This window comes from Pongo abelii, chromosome 3 (assembly GCF_028885655.2).
Source record: "Pongo abelii isolate AG06213 chromosome 3, NHGRI_mPonAbe1-v2.0_pri, whole genome shotgun sequence".
Lineage (NCBI taxonomy): Eukaryota > Metazoa > Chordata > Mammalia > Primates > Hominidae > Pongo > Pongo abelii.
In genome coordinates, this window is record NC_071988.2 from 192175647 (window position 1) to 192201095 (window position 25449).

Genomic DNA, 25449 nt, shown 5'->3' on the forward strand with positions numbered 1-25449 from the left:
TCTGGGAGAAGTCATAACCGTGGTGGGTTCCACACCGGGAAGGCAGCTGACCTGGGACCACGGTGCTCGCCGTGGTGGCATGCCCACGTGGTATGGCCCAATGTCTCCTCAATAGGACAGTGCCAGGTAGCCCATCTGGCAGTGAGAGAACAGATCAATAGCATCCTATGGTTACAATTAAACCTGTAAATGCAAGAGATTCTATGGTACAGGGGTGACTGTGACTTAGTGTGAAACCAACAGATGACAACATCAGAACTAACGCTCACACAAACAACTTCTGAGCAAATAATTGCTGTACAGCAAGGAGCAGCAATGAGCAATGCATTCTGAACTGAAGAATCACAGGGAAAGTGAGAGCACAACCTCCACGGATACTGTAATCACAGCTTTTCTCCAAACACCACTTCTACCGAAACCTTAAATCTTTCCAGGTTTACTTTAGGATCACTAAGCGTTAAAAATTAACATTTTCAACTTGAGAAAGCTGACTGAAAAAAAAAAAAAAATTATACCCAAATGCTAAGCTTTTAAAATTTCCAATCATTTTATGAATGCGTGTGTGTAAACAGTGATGGATGTATGGTTTGTCTATATTCCCAATGAGTGGTATAAACAGATTAAAACTGTATTAACTATCCTGTTTAGACACTTTGGCTCTTAAGCCTCACACACCCATGCTTTTCCAGGAGAAGAATTAAATCTGCCAAAATGAGTATGTTAGTTTCTTGAAACTAATTTAAAAATATTCAGATAGTGAGAGTTCCAGTAAATGTTTATGCAAACAATAAATGAAATACAACATTCATTCAAAGGAGGATTGCGTAGAATCGGCACCCTTCAAAGAAGCACAAAATGTGTGCATATGTGTTTGTATCTATAAATGTGGCACATATTTTGTGAAATATAGGCTACTGAAGAGACAGGATTCATGCCTTTTTACCAAACATAATTGAAAGCAAATTTAGCACTGCATGGCTGCACCTGTTACAAGGCTTCTGCAGAAGATGACAGCTCCTTGAAGCCACTGCAGCATCAGGTTATGAATCCCAGAAGCTGCAAGTGCTCTTGTGCCTCCCCAACCCCACCCACAACCCTCCCAAGAGACCTCTTCAGAGAGGACTAGGGCAGCTCTAACAAGCTATTTCTTACATCATGTAGAGCGAAGGTGGCCTGGGATAATATAGGCTTAGCTAAGCTTTCAACTCAGGAAGGTGGGGATGGAAGGATTTTGCTGTTCAGAATCTGTAGTTCTGTTCTACTTCAAGGTACTAATACCTGAAAATAACCTACTGTCTTTTTATTTCCTGGAAAAGGAAACATCTGTTCCTCTAGCTAATTTGATCTGGTAATCTTAATTTTTAAAGAAGTGCCAAGCATGTAATTCCATAGAACATGGAATCATAATACATGGGCTCATAATAGTCTTTTCTAGAGAGTAGCTACAGGTGGTCCTCCAAAATAACAGCACCCTACACTTAGTTCACATTAATCACTTCCATTTTGGGAACCTTAGCTGTCATCCATATCTGAAATGGATCTGGAAGGGTCTTTTCATTGCTAAGACTAAAGCTATCTGGGCTCACATCCCAAGTGGAGCACAACTCACTGAAGAAACACACAAATGGTGGTTAACAGGTTGGCATTTGATATGGCTCAATTCAGAAAATTAACCTTAGTAACGTAAATTAAACTGCTTCTATGGGATCTACTTTGGAATGATTCTTTAGTTAGCCAAGGGGTTGCTCCTTTGGGTTACAGCAGGGTTTCTCAACTCGGGTACTACTGACATTTGGGGCTGGATAATTATTTATTGTAGGGGTCTGTCCTGTGCAATGTAGGCTGTTTAGCAGCACCTCTGGCCTCTACCCACTTGAAGCCAGGAGCACAACCAGCCTGACCCCACTGGTTATGACAACCAAAAATGTCTCCAGACTTGGCCACGTGTCCTCTGTGGAGAAAACAGTTCCCAGCTGAGAACCACGGGGTTAGGCAAATGCAAAATTCATCTGGTGCATAATACTTTGTAATTTCCACATACACTGCTTTCTTCCGAGGTAGAAGCACATTAGATATCAAAGGGCCCTTTGTACACAGAAGTGATGCACCAGGAAAGCAGGCCTCTGATGAGAAGAGAATCCCAAACTCACTGTCATAGTAATCAGGACGTTATTTGGAAATTTCAAATAACATTTAAGGGATAGGAATTTCTTTTGCATTTACTGAGTTTTGGAAAGGTTGAGAAATTGAGAGAGAGAATATTAAATTACCCAGAAAACTCTTTCTTTACAAAACACACTATATTAAGAAACAGGGATTTTTAGCAATTGAAACCTATTATTGTGAGGATATAGTATAATATTAACAATAATAATAGCAGTGCCACTTACTGAGATCTTGCTATATTCCAGGTACCTCTGCTAAGCATTTAAGACTCACAACCCCACTTGTAGTAAAAAAGGATGATCTCTATTTCACAGACAAGAAAACCGTGGTTGAGAAAAGTCAAAGAACTTCCTTAAAGACTATATAGAGCGATTCTTCTCAATTTCCAATCATATATTCATAATTACATATTTTCCAATAATATGTACATATGTTCACAAATCATAAATTGTGTTTGGTACCATTTGATGTTTTGTTTGTTTTTGAGATAGGATCTTGCTATTGCCCAGGCTGGAAAGCAGTATTGTGATTAAGGCTCACTGCAGCCTCAAACTCCCAGACTCATGCAATCATCCCACCTCAGCCTCCCCAGTAGCAGGGACTACAGGTATGTGCCACCAAGCCCTGCTAACTTTTTTTTTTTCCATAGAGACAGGGTCTCACTATGTTGCCCAGGCTGATCTTGAATTCCTGGGCTCAAGTGACCCTCCCATCTTGGCCTCCCAAAGTGCTGGGATTATAGCCATGAGCCACTGCACATGGTCTTGATGAGTGTTTTAAATCTTAAGTATTTAATATACTAAACAAGAATTCAGTATAACAGGTTAATAGACCACTTCACACTGATCTTAGAGGTAAAGGATAATTTACATCTAATGCTGTGGACACCGACCTATTGATATATAAATATTAAGTAGGGAGGTGATAACTACAGTCTTATCACTGGCTGACACAGCTTGTCATGGTCCCTTGCAGAACTAGTTAAAAGGCATATTACAACCTATTCAAAGAAACCTGCAAAAGTAGAGGGATAAAAACAATAAAGCAAAGTAAACTAGAGGCAAAATTTATAATAATGAATTCCATAGCACTATAGTAGCAGTTGTGACAATTGTGGACTCAGTGCTTAAGTGTTTTTGGCAACCAGACACAACAAGAGTACAGAAAACAAATCCACAGGAAAAGTAAAAAACCTAACTTAATGGAAGAATTTCAAACTTAATCTCTAACAAACCCAGACATGTTTACAAGGGGTGAAACCAGTTGACTTTCTTGAAATCCTTGTTACTTATCTCAGAGAGGTGCTAATGTTAATGTAAATGGTTTAAAGTCACAGTAAGAAGCAACAGTGAAAACACATTGGATAATTAGTGCCTGAAATAGTTAGGACTTAATTCCTGGCTACTATACATTTCTACTCACTTCTAGCAAAAGGAAAACTGAAAACAGTATATTTCGTGGCCATCTGTGGTTATTCATGTTGTCTGCTTTATGGTGGGTGGACTACCCCAAACAGGCTCTTTGCTGAACTACAAAAACAAAAGTCTTCCAGATAGAGATCACACATTAGCCTCTCCTGATCCTGTGGAATTGAAGTGACAGCACCAGGCAAGCAAAGCAAACCAGCTGCTGCTCCTGCCAATGACAGGAAATAGCCCCATTCTCTCTGGGCCTGGAGGGGGCTGGCATGAATAACAGCTCTCTCACCTTTTCAGCAGAAACGAGACATGAAATTGCTCCTTTCCAGGCTAATCACAAAGCGAACGGCAGTGTGCTCCTCGAGTGACTCACCGATGATTTCTGAACGCCTTTTTGTGCATGTGCATGGCATGTACACACACATGTTCCGGCACAAATCCTAACACTGTCTGACCTTGCTATCGGTAGTGAGGATGCCTTTTCCATCTAGGAATTCTTCTCATATTCACTCAGTCTGAGTGAGAGGCTCTTCAACATTTTTCACCTACAGGACCTAAAGGATGATGTGGTGGGACACAGAGGGAGAATGAATACCCGCTGGCCACACTCTGGTTGTGTCATACCCTCTGGTTTCAACTGGTTTCTCATCTGTATACATGAGGATTAATAACACTTCACTGTAGGGCTTATTATAAGGATTAGAAATAATATTTCTAATTGGTGCAGGGACTTAGTAAATGACAGTGGTTGTTAATGAAAATTATAATTTTGTTAGTTTGGTTCTAACAGTAGTCTTAGTGTACCTAGGTAAGGTTCTAGGATATTAGTATCATTTTTCTTTTTTTTTGTTTTTTTCAGACAGAGTCTCGCTCTGTCACCAGGCTCGAGTGCAGTGGTGCGATCTCAGCTCACTGCAACCTCTGCCTCCCAGGTTCAAGCGATTCTCCTGCCTCAGCCTCCTGAGTAGCTGGGATTACAGATATGCACCGCCATGACCAGCTAATTTTTGTATTTTTAGCAGAGACAGGGTTTCACCATGTTGGCCAGGATGGTCTCAATCTCCTGACCTCGTGATCCACCCACCTCGGCCTCACAAAGTGCTGGGATTACAGGCATGAGCCACGCGCTTGGCCTAGTATTTTTCATACTATATTCAATCAACTCTTTGTTGATTTAAAAAAAACCAAAAAACAAAACACAAAAAAACACCGCTCCATATAAACTTCTAGCCTATTGGCCTGAAAATGGAAATCTATGTCCATGTTATAATATGGACATTTCCCCCACCAAAAATGAAAAGTTAAAGACTATGGGTTTACCAATAGGCCATTCCAGCTCTCAGATTCTGATATTTTATGAGCAAGAATCTCTCGTTTCTGTTGTTTTCTGTGTATTGCTTTGTTGTTAGGTACACTGCTTTGTATATTATCCCATGTTGCTTATGCTCTGAAATTACCACCATGCATTGTAATTACAAAAGCTGAGCTGGAACATCAAGTACTAGTATCACAAGTTCTTTTTAAAACTTGAAAGTTTTAAAGAGATTTAAAATAGCTAACTGATTTATCAGCAAGGCTGCTGGCTACAACCAGAGTGCTGAATTCTGATGGAGCAGTTCTCTGTAGCAAAGGCTTTTGACTGGCGGCCACTAGCTTGGGGTCTACTGACAGGCTACTACTATAGTCCATCTTAGCACCCACAAACAAAAGAAAATGGAGCCAAATATAACTACCAACTAGTTCAATGCCCTCAATACACAGATGAAGGAGGAACGGTGCAGAGTCAGCTTGCCAACGCTGAGTCAGCAGTTACAAGGACCTTTTCGCTAAGATACCACATATGTATCTCAGACGCAGTAAGATACTACACTTTGGGATAATCCTCAAAATGTTGGAACTGAAATTCAGGCCCCAGCACTATGCTGTTCCCACAGTTCTCTTCCTCTCTAGGACTGAGGAGTTCAGTGCCCCAACCCAGCTTTTTAATACCCAGGGATAACCTTTGCTTCAGGGTCCATGTAAAAGGGAGATTCCGGTCTTGGGTCTTTCTTCCCTTTGATTCAGTCACCCTGGGTTCCCTAGCGATGGCTCAGCCCTGCAGAAAGACCTGCTAAGGTACCTGGCCTGCAGTGTCTTTGTTACCATGGCTATTGCCCTCCATTCACAAGTGTGACGTCACTGCCTTCTGACTTGTCCTGGAGGAAGTGGCTGTAGGAACCAAAACCAGTGTGGGCTAGGGGTTGTGTTCCCTCATCTTTCCACTGTCAGTAGTAAAGGTTCTTGTTATGGCCACTTTTTTAAATTGAGACAGAGTCTCACTCTGTCGCCCAGGCTGTAGTGCAGTGGTGTGATCTCTGCTCACTGCAACGCCCGCCTCCTGGGTTCAAGAGATTATTCTGCCTCGGCCTCCTGAGTAGCTGGAATTACAGGCACGTGCCACCATGCCCGGCTAATTTTTGTATTTTTAGTAGAGATGGGGTTTTACCATGTTGGCCAGGCTGGTCTCAAACTCTGGATCTCAGGTGATCTGCCCGCCTTGGCCTCCCAAAGTGCTAGGATTACAGGCTTAGTCATAGCCACTTAATAATTGCAGGACTTCGGGCAAATTTCAGTAAATGTGCATTTGAACTATAATGTCTCCAAGGTGCCTTCTAATTTAACTTTGCTATGGTCCCACAATTCCTCTTGGTGGGTAAAAGTTCAACTCTCCTAGGTTAAACATGATTCATAATATGTAATATTTTGACTTAAAGGAAGAAGCTTTATAATGCTCTACAACCTTGACTGGCTAACCAAAAGTAATGTAAGTGACAGCACTACAGCAAACCCCACATCCTGGCCAATTAGACGGCTAGCAGCCTTAACCATTCGGAACACAGCTGTGAACCAGAAGTAGGCAACTGCAAGAAAACTCCATTCACTTAGCTCCTAAGGAGATATACAGCATTAGCCTCTATTCTTTTTTCAGGGCAATTAAGATAAAGTGAGGGAAAGAGATTAAAATGTAGGTTTTCCTGGAGCAGAAACTCTTCTGGGGATTGCTCATTGGTTAAAGAATTGTGGAACAGGACGGCAACGTGAATGGAAGAAACTAATAAGCTGCTACTTCAGAACAATGATCTTTTCACTCCCCCACCCCAACCCCTCTACTTCACACAGTAAATGCCTAGGAAAGCAGATTAACTCCTTCTGGTCAATCTGACCAGGATTGGGTTTTCAGACAATTACTTCTCGCATCTAAAACAAGAAATGCACTGATTTCCGAAGACCCAATCCTCTCTCTGGCTAGTCTTTCCCGGAGTGAGGTGATTCACACTTTTTGGTCAGAAATGCATTTATTAAAAACCAAGCAGTCTCCTGTTGTCCCACATCCTTCCTTGTTATTGCATCCTCCCTCCCTCCCTGCCTCAGCCTAGAAACTGCAGCCAGGTCTCCAGGAATCCCAGCCAGTGGCTGAGACTTGCACTGAGGTTTCTTTTCAGAAGTGTGGTCTTTAAATCAACGGCCAATGAATTAAATGGACATTTAATGATAAACAACGGCTATATTGTTTATTCCAGCCATCTCCATGAAAGAAAACAAAACTCTCTTAAAAATTGAATATATTATTTAGGAAAATCCATTTTACATTTGTCTCTATAATGTATTGGATGTATTATATTACAAAATTCCAAGAAGCCTTTTAAAAGACTTCTGTGTTTGTCCTTTGTCTTCTGTGTCAATGAGTGAAAAGAATGAATTAATTGCTTCTTTGAATCCTTAAGGATATATATTCTCTCCTGCCTTAGAAAAACAAGACAAGATGAGATCTTTAAATCATTTGCATGAGAAGAACTAACATCACAGGTGCTGGCTCCAAAGCTCCTGTTTATATTTTATTATGACATTTGATACAACTTTAAAGCCTACCTCCTCCTCTCTCCTTCTCATCCTCTTCTTCTTTCAGCAGCTTGCCAATGGAATTATACCACTTGAACTGTGGGTCAGGGATGCCATAAACACTACAATTAATCAAGGCACTGTTCCCTTCCTTGACTATGATATGGTCAGTTCTGGCAATGATTACGGGCACAGAGCCCAAGACCACGTTAGTGCCATTTAAAGTGCTGTTAGTCACACTCTTAGCGGTGGCTAGAGTGGATACTAGGATTAAAAAGGGCACAGAAGGTAGAAAGCACACAGTCAGATGGCTCTTCAATCGATCCATCTTCTTTGCTTGCTCTGTAAGGCAATAGAGAGATGGTTTGCCAACCGAATCTTCTATCAGACAACACACTGTTCACAGCAGGTCATGGGACAAACCTGTCCTGGGTCCATAGAGTTGGTACTTGAGCAAGAACCTGTTTTTAAGAAAACAAAAATATATACACATAAACATTAGCATTCATACATTCAAAACACTATAAATGGTTAGCAATGCAGCTAAAATACAAACATCTACATACTTTTTTTTTTTTTTTTTGAGATGGAGTCTCGCTCTGTCGCCCAGGCTAGAGTGCAGTGGGGCAATCTTGGCTCACTGCAATCTCCATCTCCTAAGTTTAAGTGATTCTCCTGCCTCCGCTCCCAAGTAGCTGAGATTACAGACACCCACCAACATGTCTGGCTAATTTTTGTATTTTTAGTAGAGATGAGGTTTCACCGTGTTGGCCAGGCTGGTCTCGAACTCCTGACCTCAGGTGATCCACCCACCTTGGCCTCTCAAAGTGCTGGGATTACAGGTGTGAGCCACCGCACCCAGCCAAACCTACATACTTCTTAAACAAAACACAATCATAAGATGTTCCGGATGTGAATTATATTTTTCACAGAAATCATAATTTTTTTTTGCTATCAAAACATATAGTTTTTATAGGAACAAATATTTCTTATATTAAATTTATATATTACTTCGTAGAGCTCAAAAATGGATTCAGGCTGCTTTCACTTACCATGACAAGCTCTCTTTCCTCCACATTACCTGTCTTCATTGTGGAGGACCTAATTGTTCACCTGGGTGTTCCTTAACCTCTTCTCTCCCAGTAAACGTGACTTCCAGTCTACGTCACTGGTCACAGCTTGGGCTCTGCCGGCATTTGGAAGGACTGCATCAGAATCACTCTGGCATTCTCCTAACTCCCCATTACAGTTTCCAGAATGCTCCTTACTGTCTCATTCAACTTCCCATGCTCCTCTGAGCTCCACCTCATCTAGCACTCTCTGCTCTGTGTTACTGTTACTTATGGGCTCCAGGTCACTCATGTACACCCTGGTTTCAATCTCATCTGCCTCCCACGGGCTGGGGAACATCACCAGACATTACGGTTGGCTGCACTTCTATGTCCAAAGATCTAACCTTCACCTAGTCCTCTATCCTCCATTTAATTCTAATCCTATAGTCACGCCTTCTTCAAAGGCAGAAGTTATTATTTCAATTCTGCCTACAACAACACTGAAGGGTTACCTGGTGATGATAAATTAGTTTCAGATCATATTTTTTTCAGTAGGAGAGAAAAGAGTTTTGTTTTGCCATAGATTTCCATAAACCCCACTAAACTGGAGTGCTTTCCTGCCCTAGGAAGCCAACACATTACGCCACCAGCTGAAACCCTGTGGCGAAGGGAGATAGCACAGACTGCAATGGCATGATAGACACCCTGCCATGACTTTGCAAATGTCTTTCTTTACTTGGCTAAACTTGTGGTTTCCTTTGTGGTTGGAAAGCTGACCTATTCAATACAGAACAGCTGTGAAGAGCATGGCCTCAGGTTTGAGAGAGACCAGGCCAGGATTCTGGACATAACCACCTTCGCTGGCTGTGTGTCTTGGGCAAGTACAAGACAATTATAAGGATTCAAAATCAAATGTATACCAAACACCTATGTACTGCTGCCTTGATAAACAAGAATTATTAGCACAATGTATAAAGCATCCTTTATTGAAATTATGCTTCTCAAATCTATTTTTAAGTTATGTGTTCTAAAAGCCAGATCTTGAGTTTTGTTTAAAAAGTTATTATAAATTATAAATAACTATAAATGACTTTCAGCACTGGGTCCTTTGCAGGGGCTCAAGTCTGAGAATGCATGAGCTACCCCCTTAGGTGTATTCTGTGGTGAGCATGTTGAGGGCAGGGGCTGGGTCACTCATTATTGACTCCCTGCTGCCCGAGCCATAGCAGATGCCTGGCTAAATACCACGGGGGAGAATCAGAGACAAGACAGGTTGGGAGATGGGTTTTAATAAATATGGGTGGTAAATATAACTTTTCCCCCCAATTAAAGAGAATGCCACAAATGGAAAATCAAACTGAATTTTAAAGTGTGTATCTCAAGAGCTGTTTTCAAACAGAGGCTCTCCACATTTGGCTTTCTACGTTCAAACACATTGTGCTAGCAGAGTAAAGAGAAGGGGATACTGCTGTGCTATTATATTTTAATAATGTCAGTAGGTGCTTTGGGCTAGAAACACAGCAACTGTTCTGAAATGGAATCTAGTTCCGTTAGAGACCTTACGAGATACAGAAGCAGAGACTTTCATTTTATGCAGGGATTTCAGTTAGCAAAATGTTTTCCCTCTTCCTCATTTTTACTCCCATCCTCTCCCATCTGGAAAAGTCACTAAGGTACAGAAGACATAATGCATCATTTACAGGTTGTTTGTATCAAAGCGTTTTACTCTAAAATTCTGTGAAAACTGATTCAAAGTAAGCACTGAATTAACACTAATGAATTAATAGTTTTAGTAAGAATTTACTCTCAATTTACTCTTTCACTTCAGATTTTTCAAAAGGTATTTATTATGTGCTGGGCACACTGCCAGGATTTAGGGGATGGGAAGTGCTACAAAGCTCAATAAACCACAGACCATGTCCACTCACAGTCTAGTAGGGGAAAGACATACAGATAACTTCAATATGTTCTCTAGGTGCTATGGGCTTAGAGTTGGGTAGGAAGGAGGGGCACCGAACAGCTTGGGTGCCACCTAGAGATGATGTTTGTTGACTGCCCATCCAGCATCCTGGCCTTCTTCTGCCCTTCCCTTTCTGCGAGTCCCATGGCTCACAGGGTAGAAACTTCTAGTCCTTCTCATCACCCCATGGCATGTGCACCTACCAAACTTGACACTGCTCCCTGGTGTATGATCTTGTACTTTTCTGTTTTGAGTAAATTCCTTCTCGATTACAAGGACAGCTCCTGGATAGCAAAAACTTGCACATATAGTTCAGTAGGATTTCCTTATTGCTAGGCCCCCATAATCATGTTTACACACTTGCTGTATGAAGCCATGCTTATATGTAATCCAAAGGCAATTATTTAAGAACAAATTACAATGTGTTGCCTGAAGAACATAAGATGTCACGTGACTCTGGACGCTGGCAAAATATCCTGCAAATGTACCTTTTCAGCTTGTTGGATTAGGATCTTACAGACAGCACCATGAAAAGTTTAGTTGAGCTGGACATGGTGGCTCACGCCTGTAATCCTAGCACTTTGGGAGGCTGAGGCAGATGGATCATGAGGTCAGGAGTTCGAGACCAGCCTGGCCAATATGGTGAAACCTCATCTCTACTAAAAATAGAAAACTTAGCCGGGCATGGTGGTATGCTCCTGTAGTCCCAGCTACTTGAGAGGCTGGGGCAGGAGAATCACCTGAACCCGGGAGGCGGAGGTTGCAGTGAGCCGAGATGGCATCACTGCACTCCAGCCTGGGTGACAGAGCGAGATGCTGTCCCAAAAAAAAAAAAAAAAAAAAGTTTAGCTGATAACAATCTAACATTGTGAAAGACATTTGAGCCAGCAAAGAGTAAAATAACAATCTAACATTGTGAAAGGGATTTGAGCCAGCAAAGAGTAAACCCTAAGTACTATAATCCAGCAGCTTAAAATGCAGTCCTTCAAAATACAAGAACAAAGACCACAGCTTTCAAAACCAGGGCTTAACAAAAGCTACAATGGACAAGTTGTTAAACCTCATAATCTTTGGGAAAACTTTGATAGACTACTTTATTTTCTATAAATAGAACAAAAGAGAAATATTTAGCAAATATCAAATGTTCTTTATTTTGACCCCTTCCCTACCTCCCAGCCATTGCATTTTATCTAAAAATGTTTAATAAAATGCTTTGTTCAGTCCTATTTCTTCTTTTTCCACCTATAATCAATAAGACTGTTGCCCATGTATTTCTGGAGCTAGAAGGAAAAGGACCTCTTGTGTAAGGAGTGTTTTGTACTAAACGAATATTATTGTTTTTTCTTGGCAGAGTCAATTAGGGTATTGCCCCAACTACTCTGATGAATAATTTGTAGAGTGATACAACTGGATTTTGTTGCAACACCTACTGAGAGTTACCCCTATTTTAATTTGCATGGGAATGATGCCACAGGCACATAAGCTGTCTTCTGGATGAAAACACATTCTTCATAGGGTTATACTCATGAAGCATGGAGAGGGAAGCCCCATTTCATATGAATTGGAAAGTGGCACTAAAATACTCATTAAGACATGAATACTAACTTTTCAAAACTGGTAGTCAACTCAAGCCATTTGAGTTATGAATAAGTTTCTGCCACTTCCTTTCCCATATATCATAATGAATTCAAAATATCCATGTCTTTTTTAAACAAAAATTAAAAATATTTTCTTTTGCGATTAAAAAAAAATGAGAATAAAATTCTCACTGGCCCATTCTATCCCACCTAACATCTTTCAGGATCAGCATAGAGTCTCTTGAACAGCATGGGTCTGAACCACTCGGTCCACTTATATGTAGGTTTTTTCTTTTTTAACAGAAGTTACACTGAGTGTGCCTGCCTCTCCTTCCCCCTCTTCCACATCCACCACCTATGAGACAGCAAGACCAGCCCCTCCCCCCGCCCCAGTCTACTCAACTTGAAGATGGCAAAGCTGAAGACATTTACGATGATCCACTTCCCCTTAGTGAACGGCAAATATATTTTCTCCTTCTTAAGATTTTCTTAATAACAGTATTTTCTCTAGCTTCCTTTATTGTAGGAATATGGTATATAATATACATAGCATACAAAATATGTGTTAATGAGCTGTTCATGTCATCAGAAAGGCTTCTGGTCAACAACCGGCTATTAGTAGTTAAGTTCTGGGGAGTCAAAAATTATACACAGATTTCCCACTGCATGGGGGGCAGTGGTGGGTGCCCCTAACCCATGTTGCTCAGGCATCAACTATACTGAATTTTAGGTAATTAGGGTGATCTCTGAATATAAACTATGGTGATATGGTTTGGCTGTGTTCCCACCCAAATCTCACCTTGAATTGTAATAAACCCCATGTGTCAAGGGTGGGGCCAAGTGGAGATAACTGAATCATGGGGGTGGTTTCCACCATATTGTTCTTGTGGTAGTAAGTCTCATGAGATCTAATGGTTTTATAAATGGGAGTTCTCCTGCACAAGCTCTTTTCTTGCCTGCCGCCGTGTAAGACGTGCCTTTGCTTCTCCTTTGCCTTCCACCATGATTGTGAGGCCTCCCCAGCCATGTGGAACTGTGAATCAATTAGACCTCTTTGCTTTATAAATTACCCAGTCTCAGGTATGTCTTTATTAGCAGCATGAAAACAAACAGATGCATATGGGAATCTAAAGTCAAGGGCCAAGAAATCTATGGAACAAGAATGTTCCTTTAGCAATTACTGCAGTCCAGAGTCAAATCATTTATGTGATAAATCAGTTAAGTCTTATCTCAATGCCCAAAGTCCTATTACAGAGATTCATATTGCCCTTTCTTGTCCATGTTCTAGAGTCTATTTCTGTACAGAGATTCTTGATGCCTCTAATCACACAAAGGTAATACCTAATTCAGATGGCAAATGTGATAATCCCAGGAAAGTATGAAAGGGCATTGCTTTTAGGTTACTTTTAGAAGCATCTAAAGGGGATCAGTTCAATCCAAATCGATATGCATTACCTGAGAAATGACCTGTGCTGGGCGCACTGCCAGGGGTTGAGGTGCACAGAGGTGAGACTCAGGCCTTTCCCCTCTTGTCAGAATCCGGCAGGGGACACAAGAACATATATCAACAGTTACAGGACAGTGTGACAGCTGCCCATCACCGGGTGTCAAAGATCCACTGGGGCACCAGACAAGAGATCGAAGTATTAATAGTTTGGATGAGCCAGGAAGAATTTTCTCAAAGTGATTCTTTAAAGAAGTACCCAAGTGGACCACGGGAGAGAAGCTGACCCAAAGAGGAATAGAATATTGAAAGAAACAGTGATTACAGAGAACCTGGGGAAATGTCTGTCATTAGGCACTGATGGCCAGGTAGTGTGTGCAAGAACAGAGGAGGGGGAAGTAGGCTGGAAAGGCAGGCTGGCCTAGAAAATGACCGGATAGTATGCAATGCCAAGGATGGGGGCACTCACAGGTTTTGAAAAGGAGAAGTGACAGGGCTAGTTCTGTGTTTACAAAGATCAGCTTGATCCTCGTATGGCTGCAATGTAGAGCTGGCTAGGAGACTAGTATTATACAATATCCAGGAAGGAAGTGAACAGGGGTCTGAAACAAAAGCAGTGGGGAAGGAACGAAGTGAGCAGATGCAGAGAGGTACAGGAATTAGAATGTACAGAATGACTATCTGATAGCAGGTTGAAGTAGTACAAGACCTCCTGACCAGTGGCACCTATGATTATACAGACAGCTCTTAGGAAGGAAGTTTCTCATTTACTAAAAACCAGTGGCTGGCACTGTCAGTGGAATACACAAATTAAGAAATTCAACAAACCACTCCCCTGGGCAGCACTCTGCACTCTGCTGCCACTCTTGGATGAGGGCCTGTCTGCTAGCAGTGACCTGGCAGAGTACACAGTCACTCCCGCCTGGTTCCTCACTGCTCCTCCTAGCTTCACCATCTCCTCTCTCTGTACCCCTGGCTGATGGACGGTGTTGTGATGACAAGCCACAGTCATGACATTTACATATAAAAACTCACAAATTAAGAGCCATACAGCAGCACACCATGAGAAGAATTAGAGCCTGTCTTTTTAAAGTATTTGGCCCTTAGGAGGAAAATGAGACTCAGGAGAGACCTCATGGCATTCTTGGTACAACACGCACTTATTAATTGTGTAGTGTTAGGATAATTTCCAGCTACTTAATGGGTAGAACTAAATATACACCCAGACTTGCTGGATTGCTGTGAACAGCCACCAGATGAGCTGTTTAAGCCCATGGAACAACTAAGAGGGGTACGACGTTACTCCTCCAACTACACCAACGTTTGGCCTCTACAGAATTTTATTTTATGCTGTTATTTTTTTTTTGATACACAGAAGGCATGTACTTTTTCAAAAACTGATCTGTGTTAAATCACTGTTTTTCAAACTTAAAAACAAACTATAGGCCCAGAGATGCCATCTTCATAAAACTTTATTTTTAATGGGGCATAATATTAAGAAACCATTCTTGAATCGCCACACTTTGTTCACATGGTATGTTTTTCTGATTAAAAGTAAAAATAACACAAAATAAAGCTCTCAGAAATATACTGTTTAAATTGCCCAGGGTCATCAAATCATTATTTTAAAAAATCACTCTAATATGGAGATGAGATACTGTTGACATCCTACTAAACATAAATGTTGGTTAAGCCTGATCATCAGAAGGGAGACACTCAAGGGACCTTTACTACAGTCTTTTAAAGAGAAAAAGAGAACCACAAACCCTTATAAAGGAGGAGGGAAAAAATTACATTAAAGGTTGTTCTCTATAGCTATATAATTATCAAGCAAGATAAAAAGAGGTCTACACATCTCTTCTCAGAACTAGAACATTAGACTTGGAAAAACTTGGATATATTTTCACAAACGTTTTTCTTTACTCTAAAAAATGGAGGCCTAGAGAAGGTATGGTATTGCATACGGTCATGCAATTAATTTAGTGGCTTAGAACCAAAATAAAAAGACCATGACTGCTAATCATAATCTCAGATCAGACCTGGGATTGTTTTCTTGGTTCCATAAAGCCAATTATTAAATTGTTCTAGCACTTGAAACATGCAATGAAGGCTATTCTAATCACAGGTATACCATTTAGAAGAGTTTATTGATGTTTGAGCACATAATGTCAAATTCTTATTCTTATTCATTCATTCGTGTATTAAGATGGCATCTCACTGTTATCCAGGCTGGAGTGCAGTGGCACCATCATGGCTCATCATATTAATTGGGTCATCCTTAATTGATCAGAGAGACATTTCTCCAGAAATCTGATGATCCAAGGAATTAGCCAAATCTGGAAACTGAATAGAAATGGGACAGACACACTGATGCATGGGGCCTTTATGCTGCCAGGCCAATCCCTAAAACGGATCACAGTGCACATCAGAGGGTTACAATGCTGTATTCACATCTTTCTTTGATCTCTGACACCGTCCTTATTAGAGTCTATATTCAACCTAAGCTGGTACAGAAGCATCTCTAGCTGCTTTCTTTTCATTAGAATATTGTTGCAACATTTCCCCCCTTTAAAAAATCATGTCCTTTCAAAACATTCTTCTACTCATTTGGAGGATGCATGTAGAGATTCGAATTTTCATTCTAGTCCAATGAATTTATGTCACCTGCTAATCTGTAGATGGCACTACTTCTGCCAGCTTTCAATTGTTTTTATTTGATCTCAAGCCCATTTTCCAAGAAGTTCCTGATGTATTTAGTGTGAAGCTCCTATATTCACAGTGAAACCAGGCAGGAGCTGATGCATGTCTGGAAGCCTGGACACATCAGTGAGTCAGAACTCTTTTTTGGCTAGAAAAATGGCTAGAAGATGCCATGTATCAGGGAGGTGCTTTATGGAGGTGGTGATCCCTGGCTGCCTGCCCACAAGTCCAGGCTGTGCGCGCTCTGCCTGGATGGAGGAAGCAAACCCCGTCCTCTCTCAGCCCACAGAGCACACTGTCTATAAATCAGAGGGCAATCTTCTTAATATGCTTTCCTAATATGACTCAGGACCTGAAATAATTGTGAGTTTACATTTTCTTGCTAATTCTGGATCCTTTGCAAACCCTTAAGGCCTTGATAATGAAAGTGCCTTTCTCAATTCCTACGTCTCCCTCACATTTGATTGTGCACACAAGGCTTCCCAACTGGCCAAACAAACTCCCTTTTCTGGAACTGGGAGGGTAATTTCACATACAATCTTACAAAGGGTGGTTAATTATTTTGTGGTGGGACACAGCTCATAATAAAGCTACTTAACTCACGATGAGCCTGAAGGATAGTATTAATAGTACCCAACCGAGACACAGAATAACTTCTAACAGAAACACATCGAGTGTTCTTAGCGACAGCCAGTGTGAAGAATTCACTGCAGGTCTCCCTGCAGCCGTGGAGCTGAGATTATAATACAGCAAATGGATAGGATCCGGTGCCTGGGATAAGAGATGGGTTGGGCTCTGAGGTTAAGGTCAAGAACAGAAATTCTGGGGTGACGTGTGAAGAGCAGACGAGTTTAGAATTTTAGGATTAAGACCCACAAGCTGGGAGTGAGGATACTTACTCCTTTCCTCCATTTTTTATTTACTAGGAGATGACGCCTGGGAGTCAGCTGATCTCTCCGAGCTTCAGACCCATCTCTTAGGTTCTTTCCAAACCTATCATAGTATGATCATGACAACCAGGAGTAAGACTGGGGCTGGAAAAGGGAAGAAACGGTGAGGGGTAAAGAGAAAAGCGAAAGAACAAGAGAGTTCTTGGTGCATTGCTAAAAATTCCATTGCAGTAAATACAACTGGGGCAAAGCACTGTGATGGCCAAGTCATTTGTGACTTGGCAGATGGCCACAGACACAGCTTGTGCACCACGCAGCCCGTGAGAACTTGTTCTCCATAGGCAAGACAACTTCTTGTGTGTCCCTTACATTCTGGACAATAAAATGAGGGAGTAAATGGATTCAAGCTCTCAAAGTATTAGGATGCCCCCCATTCATACCCTCTCCAGATGCTCTCATCTCACTGCAGATGTGAATCAGCCCAGATTCCTCTAGGACTTCCTATATGGAAGACGGGCCGGTCCTCTTGGGCACAGCTGCAGGTTTCTCCCTCCAACTTCACCTCCAGAGCAGGCTGGAGTGAAGCCTGAGCCTCACTACTTTTACCTTGTTACCTGGACTAAGGGTAGGTAATGAACTTAGTGCCTGTGGTCATGCCATGGACCCAACCTTTGTCCATGTTCTAGAGTCTATTTCTGTACAAGTTCAGACCAAGAACTGCTGGTTGTGTAAATCTGAGCTGTTCCACAGGGGGTCTGACCAAGGCCCATGTCTTTGGGCTTTGAAACCTTCATTTCACTTGATAATGCAGAGAGGCCTTGAGTCTACTCTGGCAATTTGGGAATGTAATTTTTATCATTAACAAAATTGTCCCATTTAAAAAAAGGGTTGGTATTCAAATATTTGTTGATTGTGCTTAGCACCATGCATTCATTACTTTTATTATTTAATGATTAGTAACGATCTGTGCATGGAGAATGTCTCAAAATATAATGAATATAAAACGCTAAAATTGTTAAATTATTACAATGTACATTTTTCCAGCAGTTCGTCATTCAGTGTAAAAGCCAGAGGCAGCCTTGCTATGGCCTGACAGTAGGCCTCTGACAGATTCACAGCCTCCATAACCAACCTCACTACGCTCGCTCACTCCCCACCAGCCTCCCTGGGCTCTGTTAATCCTGAAATGGGTAAACCCCGGCATCCTTGAACTTACTATTCCCACCATCTGAAATGAGTTCTGGGATACTTGGAACATTTCCTTTGGAACCCTCAGGCCTTTAACCAACGAGGCCCTTCCTGGTCACCTATTTGAAACAGTGCCCACCCCATCATGCTCTACCTACCTCGACCCTGCCTTTGTCTTTAGAGCATTAACTACTACGTATTTACATACTGTGCCCCCATTAGGATGGGAGCTCCTAGAGGGCTGGGCTCCTGTCGTTGCCGCTGTTTACTGATGTATCCCCACTGTTCAGAAACACACTTTGCTCAAAGCAAACACTTGAATATCTGCGGAGTGAATTTATTCTACTTATATGCCCTCAAAGTTAGACCTATTACTAACTTATTGCTCGCCTTTGGTACAGATTCATTTCTTAGACAGTTTTGGAAAATGTCTATTCTTTAACCACAGAACTAAGTAAAACAAAATTTCTTTAAGTCAGTCCTCAGAAATGCATCATTTGCTTACAGTGGAATTTGAAAGGTTGGTGATAAAGACAGGCCTGAGAACAGAGGCTCAGGGTAACACAGAAGAGGAGGCGGAGATGCCAGAAATGTATGCTGTTGTTATTGTTGAAGTGAAAAGCAATCGCCTACTTAATTTATATTTCAAAATGTCGCACAGTCCCTCATTTCTGTGTCTGTGGTTGTTTGATTAAGACCATTCAAATTCACAGCGTAGGAACTAGATCACCTACGGTTTCCTCTTTCATCAGGATGAAATTTCATCTGTTTGAAAAGATGCACTCAATAACTGGAGAGGGTAGTTAAATAGCATTTCCTCCTTCCTCTTTACCAGCCCATTATCACAAAGTGGAATTGCATCATGAACATTTCCCTGAATCTCCCATGTAAAGTGTCATTATAGGCTCTTTCACTAAGAACTGGATCTCGGTGAAAAACAGATCAGAAGAGATCCTGTAATTCAAACCCTACTGGATTTAATTCTTAAGAGTGCTATGATAACTAACTTCCCTTACAATTCACCTAGCATTTATGGTTTACAAAACACCCCCACAGATGTTATCTCATTGGAGCCTCAGCACCACTCTAAGGCTGGGACAGGCCTGTGATTCTGCCCACACAACAGTGTAAGAATCCAGGGCCAAGCCATCAACGCTGCAGGAAAAGCCCCTTGCAGAGCCCACATCTTCTCTCAGTCCAGGGCTCCTGTTACCTGCACACAGTGGTCACTGAGTGCCCACCAAAGCTTCGGCAACCCTCATAACAGTGTAGCTAATTATTTTAAAATTTTGTTCATAAAACCAATATTTTTCAGAATTTTATTCCATCTTAATAATCTTCCTGACTTTAGTGGTTAAGATCAGTCTTCCACCTAAGTGTTTTTCAGTGTGACAACATGGCAAATTGTTGCAATTAAATAAAATCACCAGAAGAAAGTTGAAAATAGGGATTCAGTGGTTTCCACTTTGCTTTTCTCTCAGCTTCAATGGAAAGGGGCCCTGTTAGGCTGCGCACACTTTCCAGGTGATGTCTCCGCTGGGCAGTCAGCTTTATCTAAGTGATAAACACAATTAGGAGCCAGTCATATCAATTAAATGAACTGAAAGTAGTTATGAGGCCACTATTATCCACTTAGTACCAATTACTATGGGGATTAAAAACAGTTTAAGACCAGGCCTTTACCCCAAAGGTGCTTAGAATCTTGGTGACACCTGCATACAAAGCAATATGCAATTATGCGCTAAACTAGGTAAATGCCATAGAAATTCAGAGGAGGCCAAGCTGGGAAGGTAACAGAATGTTCCCTGGGGTTGGCCAAGACCTGAAGGATGAATAAAAGGAGACCAGACAGTTCTCCTAGCAGGAGTAATGGTTTAGTCTAGACAAATAAGGGTAGAAAGAAACATGGCATGCAAGTAATAAAAACCTAGGTGGCACCGGTTTTTGCAAGCGTCATGCAGTGGATCTGCTGTGCAAGGCTGTCTGGAGAGCTCTGGGACAGCAGGGAACTCCTTCAGAAATTCTATTTCAGATGAAGGCCTCTGGGGCGTCTTAGGAGAAACGATAAAGGGGACTTTGGGACATTTGATCCACTACTTAGGCACAAGAACTAACACCCCAGTGAAAAGAGGAGAGGCGGCCATAACTTGGAGGTAGGGATGAGATGCCTTACAAAGGCAAGAAGATATCAAGAGTCCACTGCAGGTCCTGGGTACAGAGGCACAATGAGAAATGACCAGCCTCCATTAAGGCAAAGGATTGGTAATACTCAGATGTTTTCTGGAAATGAATTTCAAGGTCCTCAAAAGTGTTTTGAAATGGAGAAAAACAGGTTACCTTTGAGAAGTTCTAATCAGAGCTGGACTCAAAGACCAAGTAATCTAGGATTGTCCAAACCTTGAAGAAAAACAAAACGACAACAACAACAAAAAACACCTTCCCGCCAACGTAGGGCTGCCAGCAGAAATGGCAGGGAGTGGGCAGACAGAATTGCATGCCTGGCCGGGGGTGGGGCAGTGAAGCCCAGTGCCTAGCTTCAGCAGGTAAGCAGCAATTTTCAAGATGAACTCAGTAACAGCAGCTGAGAAGCAAGAATGCTCACTGGTTACTAAAGAGTTTATGCTACCCACAGCCATCCTGGGCAGTAAAGACCTAACAGGAAGTGCTGGGAGCCAAACACTAACTTAGTCTTCACTCAAATACCTTTCCCTGACTAGGACCAGGGAAAATGGGTTTTGAATCTTTAAGCACAGTCGCTGTGTATCTATCTACTTCCTTGCATGGGAGTCTGGCCTTTGGAGAAGAAAGGATTTGGATGGTCTCCTCAGGGTGGTCATTACGGCCACAAACATAGAGCCCTTGCTAATTTCAAGAAGGAACAGAAAGGTACAGATGCAGCCTGGTACAATGGCTCATGTCTGTAATCCCAGCACTTTGGGAGGCTGAGTCTGGAGATAGCTTGAGGCCAGGAGTTTGAGACCAGCCTGGGCAACACAGCAAGACTTCATGTCTACAAAAAAATTAATTAGCTGGGCATGGTGGCATGCGCCTGTAATCCCAGCTACTCCAAAGGTTGAGGTAGGAGGATCACCTGAGCCCTGGAATTTGAGGCTACAGTGAGCCATGATCATGCCACTGTACTCCAGCCTGGGCAACAGAGCGAGACCTCATCTATATATACACACATATGAAAGGTAGATACTCGAGAACAGATGCATCCTATCTTGTTAAGAAGAGGTCCTGCTTTCGTAAACCGACGAGAATGATTTGAATTAGTCTCAGCCTGTACCTGAACTAGGTGGGTCCCAGAAGTGGACACTTCTGGAGCACTTTATTCTAACCCATTTATTTCCTCAAGGAGCAAACCCTTCCCTTATGCTCTTCTTCACACCATCAGCAAACTCAAATCCCCAGTGGAAGGAAGGGGTTGGGATTATATTTCAGTATCTGCTCAGCAAGCTTTCCTCTTTCCTACAGAGTCAATTTCAGCACAGCCTCTAAGTAAGTTACAGTCTCAATCCAGAATTAGGAAAGCCCAACCCACAACAACTTTCTTTCAGCCGCATTAGCAAGTCCCCAATGCTTCAGTCCAAAAGCTGAGGGTCCATCAGGGAATTAATTTCTTCTTTCTTTTATATCTCTCTTACAAAGTCTGTGCCCTGTGATAAGGTTCCGACTTCTTCCCTCACATGTGGCGCTGTGTGTGGGCTTTGCAGCTCCTCCCCTGCCTGAAGTCCCTTTTGGTTAGGCACAGGCAGTGGAAGTTAGTCTCTCCGGTGCTGCAAAGTCTTGCCTTTGGTAGGAAAACCCCTGAGAGATGCTCCAACCCCACTATCCCTCGAGACAGGTGGGCCTTCCACATTTCTGCTGTACCTGAGACAGAATCTGATTCACTACAAAGACATTGTTTTTCCTTCCCTGCCCTGAGAAACAAATCAATCACTGAGTTCTAATGACTCTCACTCCTCAATATCAGGCTGCCACATCCTGGGCTTCCCCTGGGTTATGTGCTCATCATCTCTACTGGACTCCTTCCTTGCTGACCTGCCTCTAGTCTTGCCTGCCTCCAATCCATGTACCATGTCATTACTAAAGTCAGCTGACTGTGAAAGATCTAAAACATATTCCATGTCTTCGTTGTGTCAACAGTGTGAAACTCAAGTCCTACGCAGGACCTAGGTGATTCTTCACAGTCTGACTCCCATCCACCTCCCTGACTGCATCTCTGGAGCCTCCCCCCCCCCCATCCCCCCAACCCCAGCAAGTTCTTTTTCCTGAACTCCCAGTAGTTTTCCACAGCACCACCTCCAGCCACGTTCCCTTCTTTACCTTGCACATCTGGCAAACCCCTAGCTTTGAGGTCTTGGTTCAAAAGCCCTCCAGGACTCCCGAGGTAGCCCCAGACACTCCTTTTCTCACCACCCTTTACTCATAACTTCCTATTTTCGCTACAATTATCTTTTAGCACATTTGACCCTTCATTAGATTAAAATCTCAGGTTGTCACTACTTGTTGAATGAATCAATGAATGGATGGAATATGGACTTGAGAAATGCTGGACACTGGTGCATGGGTGACTGATGCAGTCATGAGGAAAAATAAGTCACCCAGAAAGAACACAGAGGGCCACAAGCAAGACAAGAGGACCCAGGTTAGAACCCAGGGAAAGCAGAGGACAAGCCCTCGGAGAAAGAGCAACAAAAAAAATATTGGGAATAGCTAAGGGCACAGTATTCCAAAGGCCACAGCAGGTGGGCCCTCTGCACTTCTGCAGAGCCTGACACATATAATCCAATTAATTACATGGGAGTTGTTTAAAATGCCTCCTTTCCTTCCCTGCCCACAGATAGAGTACAACTCTACCACTGAGTCCCAGTGGTTCTCACTCCTAAATATCCAGCTACCACATCCTGGTTTTTCCCTATTAAGATTTAAGACAGAGGGAATGGTTTACACTGACCTAGTACTTTACAATAGAAAACAATTATTTTTGCATCATTCTACGAGAACATTTGGGTAAAAATCTTATGAAGTTATACCAATGGATGCTAGCTATACAATATAAAGTTTTGTTTTTATTAGGATAAATTTTAGTCAAGCCTTACTGTTGTTCCCAGTATCAGATACTGCTAACCCAGGCCTTCTTTTACCACATTGTCTGAAAAATTTTTTTCTTACACACAGTTCAGTTTCAATTCAAAGCCAATTTTATGACACTAAGATAGAAGAATCCTTCAGTTTAGGTTTTCTGGACACAGAGATGTCAATGTAACCAGAGACAACACATTTTTGCAAGGTAGATATTGAGGCCTTGTACATAAAAGAGACTAAATGAATATGTTTAAAAAGAATTACTAGATTTCTAATATTGAAACCCAAAAGTTAGTTTATGTAGTATTATAGCTGTCAACTCCCACATCCCCCAACACCAACGTCAAATATGGAGCCCATCGCAAACATTGGTGATTGATTGTGGCACTTTCCCAGCTGAACCAGTACAAGCCCATGACATTGCAAGCAGCTATTACCAACTGGTCAGAGTTGGCCCATGTGAAATCTCATCATTCTCAAGTTAATTATGTTAAATTTTAGCTTTCACAGCTCCTTGCTCACGTATGCATGGTACGCAGACAGCAGAACAGCTGATTACTGTTAGAGGACAATGAGCAGAAACAGTGAAATGTGACTTGCCTCTTCTGCTTTATGATATCCTTCTTATTGTGAGTAAAACTTTTAAGCTATTAATTTCATACATGCATACAAATGCTGCCATTTCCGATGAATCCAGAGACCTGAATTACAGCATGCTGGTTCCACACCTCTACTGGCCACTGACCACCTCTGGTTGGACTTTCTTTATCAAGCTGCCCTGTGAAACCTGGGGTTTAGTTATCCATTGTGTTTTTAAGAAGTAAATCTGGCATCGGTCTGTTCATTTCATGTTCCGGTTTCCCATATTTTATCTATAATAGGACAGAATCCAAACTCCTTCACATAGCACTGAGCTCATCACAGTAAAAGGACCACTTCATTCCCCTCCTCCTGCCCTTGTCTATTAGTCCACTGCACCAAACCTTTCGGTGGATATGGCTGTATTTGCTTTCCATGGCTCCTGTAACAGATTTCCACAGACTGAAGGATTTAACACAAATTTGTCTTGCAGTTCTGGGGCATGGAAGTTCAAACAGGTCTTAACGAGCCATCATTCAGGTGGGCCCAATGTAATCACAAAGGTTCTTTCACGTGAAAGAGGGAAGCAGAAGTCAGTGTCAGAGTGATGCCCCAAGAGAAAGATTGGACTGGCCGTTCTGAGCTTTGAAGACGGATGGGGCTACAAAACAAGGAACGCGGGTGGCCTCTAGAAGGTGGCAAAGGCAAAGAAACAGATTCTCCCCTAGGGCCTCCCGAAGGAACAAGGCCCTGCAGAGTCTCTGACTTTTGCCCACTAAGACCCATGTTGAACTCCCACACCACAGAAGTGCATTGGGCCCACCTGTATAATTCTGAATAACCTCCCCATGGCAAGACCCTTAACTGAATCACATCTGCCAAGTTCCAAAGTGGACACCTATGGTGGGGGGCATTATTCTGCCTATCCCAATGGTGTTCCTTCTTCCTGGAGTGTCTACTTCTCTGCTTAGAAGACTTCTAATTCTTCGGGCATTCCTTAATGAAATATCATGACTTTTCCCATGGAAATGTCACTCCAAGCATGATGTCCTCTCCTCCTCCAATCTATGGGGTTCATTTCCCTGCCTCCTCAGTCCCATGTGCATACCTCTCCGGAGCACTCATCCTGTACTATGTTTTATTTGTCCTCAAGCATATCTCTCTGACTCGACTGTGACTTACTCTTACTCATTTTTGTGGCCTCAGGGGCCTAACTACAAAAGTTTGTGGAAAAAAATTAATGTGATATTTTAATGAGTAAAGACCTCAGGTGGAAGCAGAGGTAAGACCAATAAATTCACAGGACTTCTGTTTGGAGCATAACTTATAAACTACTTCTGATAGCTCTTCAGTGGTTACACCATGACATAATCAACCAAACCCTTTGTAACCATCTTTCAACCATGCCAGGGAGGTATTATACCAAACTTAAAATTAACCACTGGCATTTTAAGGCCATTTCTAACCGCAATGTGATATGCCATAGATTGAAAATATTGTCAAAG

General features: G+C 42.1%; 1 protein-coding gene across 8 annotated transcripts in view; it reads right to left on the reverse strand.

Moving 5' to 3' along the window:
* MFAP3L (microfibril associated protein 3 like) overlaps positions 1-25449 on the reverse strand; it is a 40608-nt gene that overhangs the window by 11552 nt on the left and 3607 nt on the right. For 3 of the 8 annotated variants that reach the window (XM_063723729.1, XM_054554715.2, XM_009240453.4), the window contains exons 2-3: positions 7887-7924; positions 7494-7805 (exon numbers count right to left, since the gene is read on the reverse strand). The exons of 1 other annotated variant lie outside the window; for it this stretch is intronic. In XM_063723729.1, coding sequence (XP_063579799.1) covers positions 7494-7791 — 298 coding nt within the window. In that variant the 5' untranslated portion in view covers positions 7792-7805; positions 7887-7924. Of the gene's footprint in view, positions 1-3873; positions 4139-5584; positions 6866-7493; positions 7925-8515; positions 9486-25449 lie in introns of those variants that run through there. 4 more of the 8 variants (XM_063723728.1, XM_054554718.2, XM_054554716.2 and 1 more) reach the window with 4 other exon arrangements.